General features: G+C 31.8%; 1 protein-coding gene across 1 annotated transcript; it reads right to left on the reverse strand.

Moving 5' to 3' along the window:
- Positions 1-1,405: 1,405 nt before the first annotated feature.
- Positions 1,406-3,092, reverse strand: LOC109861957 (ankyrin repeat and KH domain-containing protein 1-like). Its single transcript, XM_020441814.1, has 2 exons — positions 2,618-3,092; positions 1,406-2,508 (listed from the first exon to the last, which is right to left on the reverse strand). The coding sequence occupies exons 1-2, from the start codon at positions 3,039-3,041 to the stop codon at positions 1,832-1,834; spliced, it is 1,101 nt and encodes a 366-aa protein (XP_020297403.1). The 5' UTR covers positions 3,042-3,092; the 3' UTR covers positions 1,406-1,831.
- Between the last annotated feature and the right edge of the window lie 779 nt (positions 3,093-3,871).

The following is a 3,871-nucleotide window of genomic DNA, read 5'->3' on the forward strand; positions in this document are numbered from 1 at the left end:
TTCACTTCTTTTATTAGTTTCATTAGTTTCATTAGTTCCAATTCCTGTATTTCCTGCATTTCCTGCATTAGTTCGTTCCATCTTGCTTAACTGAACACAGCCATAGCAAAGAGAAGAATGAGAGTGGTCAGGCCCATACGAGTTTTTACGATCGCTATACCGGACCGTAAGCTAGCGCATGTCCATGGGTAGTGCACATTGGCAACTACGTAGTGATATCAACAAGCGACTTGTCGATACGTATGGCTATATCCACGCGTAGACATGGTTTTATTTCGTGCTATGTGCGGTAAGCATGATTCTATTTCGTGCTATGTGCGGTAAACATGGTTCTATTTCGTGATATGTACACGTCGGTATACAAGTCGGTACAGACATGTAGCGTAGGATAACGTGATATCCGCTTTCTCAAGATATACAGGGTCGAAGTTGTTCTACTTTCAGATAAAATATCGGACAGTTTATCTAATAATTAATTATCATTTATTTTTCCACGTTATTTATCCCATGATATCTCAATTGTAAATAAAAAATGTTACAATGAAAACCACGGAACGAATCAGTTGTGAATTAAAAAGAAAAAACATTTAATAAAACTTATAGTTCAATTTCGAATTTTGTAGAGTATTAATAGAGAAATAATAGAGAAAAAATGATTACCTGACATTGTTCTCATAGATCAATCAAAGTACTTACAAAAGAAAAAAGATTAATGAGAAAGAACTTGCAAATATATATCTATATATATTAATATTTTATATAATTTGAATCTACATATACAAATATATAAAGAATATACATGAAAAGAGGAAATGTACATCTTGATATATAAAAGCGGTTTATTGCAAAATGGTAGACTTACAATAATGGTACATTACAATACTGTTATATGAATAGATAAACTGTAAACATGAGAAAAAGATAATAATAACAATTTCTGTCAGAAGTATGGTCTTTTTTATATAGATATTATATATATTATCTTCATAAATTTTTTTCTGCATACTTTAAATCCCTTACATGAAACATTATTATCATAAAATAAATCTGTTTTTCTATGTTCTTCTCACATAAGTAACTATATATATGTAGTCTTTCATTTGTAATATGTAAGAATACACAACCAGAATTACAAACTTTTTATCATCTATTTATATTCACTTTGTGTACGAACATTATTTATTAAATCCTTTCTCTTAACAATGTTATAATTTATATTATTTCTCTGTTTACTTCATATATTCTATGAGAATATAAAAACTTTTGGTGCAATTTGTACATAAAAATATAGTATTTTTAAATTATAAATAAAAAAAATTGTAAGTACCAGATGTCTCAATAAATAAGTTTCTTCTACGTTTTTAAAATATACTTCATATTTCTTATATATATATATATATATATATATATATATATATAAGGAAAATACATACATCTGTGATAACAACAAAGATTAATTCAAAGCTTTCCAATCTAATTGTATTTTTCAAATTAATAAAAGCAATTACACGTGTCACACTCTGTTCAATAAAAAAGTATCATCGGATTAATGTATATAAATTTTGCGTTATACAAATGTTATAAAACCTGACACAAAGTTTGAAAAATTGGAAGATATAAAACAGTCTAGTTATCCTTGAATCCACCATAAAAAAACACGTCCAAGAGAATGTAAACGTAAAAAACAACTTTCAAAAAAGTAGAATAAAATAAAATCTTAAAACAAAAATAATTTCAAAATAAGATACTAATCTGTATTTAAAATACAGCAATAAGTGTTAAGTTTTTATAGCTGTTATTTCATGTTTAAAATAGTTTGTTCTTCCTTAACTTACACACATAGCACTTTAGATGAATTTAAAGTAATTTCTACATCATTAATATCAGTACTAAGATTACTGACACTAACAGACTTACAAGTATCTATTAAAATTCTTATGTCATTATCACTTAGGTAACTAAATATCTGTTCACTACACTCAAGTGGTAGCTCAAAAAAGTTACAGAAAAAATAGAAATTTTTAGTGCCTTGTTCAAGCAACTCTTTCTTTTTCATACCTTTTCTAAACTGATTTTTTATCATGCTAGAATATATTGGAAATTTTGTTTTATACTCGTCTGATCTTAAAACCTGCACTACATTTTCATTTTTTATATATATTGCTAGTAGATTTGTATCTTTTATCAAGATATCGTAAAATGATATGTTAGTATTACTAATTTTCTCATTCTTCATGATTGCTACTTCTTTTTCACATTTATCCTGTAAATCCCTTATTTCAAAATTGCTGCTCATTGATAATACTTGTTCACTTACAGATAAATTTGCAGCTTTTATCTTAACTATATGCTGTTTAAGAAAATCAGCAATTTCTTCACAATTGATGCAACTAGAAAAGTCATAATAATCGTTATTTGATATAGCATTAATGTTAGCACCTCTGTCTAACAACATAGCAACACCATCTACATGACTTGTTTTAACAGCAAGGCAGAGTGGTGTAACACCTGAAAAAAAGAGATGTATGTAGAATTAACTCTCCAATTAAACTCCATGTTCTAAAAGATGTTCATCAAGCTGTAAATATCTTTTCTCAGCTGCATAATAAAGGTATACCATATTTATCACTGGCATTAACGTCAGCTCCATGATTTAAAAGTAATTCAGCAATTTCTATTTTCTCCTTTACAATCGCATTGTGAAGCGGAGTTGTGCCATACCTAGTTGTAGCATTAACGTTAGCACGTCTGTCTAGAAGCATCTTAACAATTTTTATGTCACCATTTTTAACAGCAAAATTAAGTGGTGTATTATAAGTTTCACCAGTGTTGCTGTTAACTTTAGAACCGTATGTTAAAAGTAGTTTAATAACTTCTGTATGCCTATTCTCAATAGCATCACAAAGTAAAACATATCCTTCTTTCCATACTTGTGAATAAGATAGTCCATAATAAGGAAGTATCTCCCTTGCTCTTTCTAGGTTTCCTTCACGAATTGCACGTATTAACCTGTAGCTTGTATCAATATAGTCCATATCCATCAGCCGTGGCTAGTTGCGTATCTTTGCAATGAGAGGCACGAGGCCCGAGAAAGGGAGACGCACGAAGTCCAAATATGGCCATAGATGGTCGAGCGTCATTACGCGCAGGCGCATCTACCAAGTGAGTGCGAACGAGACAAAGCATTAGAAAGTGAGAGAAAGAACGCGAGAAAGAGAAATGCGCAAGCGTGCTTGAATATTTACCGCATGCGCACAAAGCAGCTGGAGAGAGAGGCTACTATATTGTCTGCACCGTAACGGTGAGCTTCAGGTCAGCACCGTACTAGCAATATAGGAGTATTACATATATGATATCCATGGTAAAAATAGTGCTCAAATTGCATCTGTTTTTTCTCTAAAATCTCTATTGTAAGTAAATCCCTGGTGTATTTTAACACTTGTAAACGGGATACCTACTTTGTTGTCAGGAAAAGAACGGGAACTTGTGGATAAAAGAGATTTGCGACAATCTCGTTTCCACTGCTTCTTTTATTCTTAATGCCTTTCACAGGTTCGCTGTTCACAGACGGTTTATACCCAAAACGTCTTGCTATAATGAATCAGAAGCATTCTCTTAGCACGCGTAGAAACGTGTTACGGTTGTATATGTGAAAACAATTGTAATATTAGCGACATGAGGTGTTGCGTGCCCGGGTGACCTCATGTCGCTAATATTACAGATGTTTTCACATATACAACCGTAACCTGTGACCTCTTTCCGTACTTCCCTTGCTATTACCAGAGAGAAGAATGAGAGCGGCCAGGCCCATAAGAGTTTTTACGATCGCTATACCGGCCCGTAAGCTAGCGCATGTCCATGGGTGGTGCAC

Source organism: Pseudomyrmex gracilis, unplaced genomic scaffold (assembly GCF_002006095.1).
Source record: "Pseudomyrmex gracilis isolate BER0280 unplaced genomic scaffold, ASM200609v1 scaffold_1200, whole genome shotgun sequence".
In the NCBI taxonomy this organism is placed as follows: domain Eukaryota; kingdom Metazoa; phylum Arthropoda; class Insecta; order Hymenoptera; family Formicidae; genus Pseudomyrmex; species Pseudomyrmex gracilis.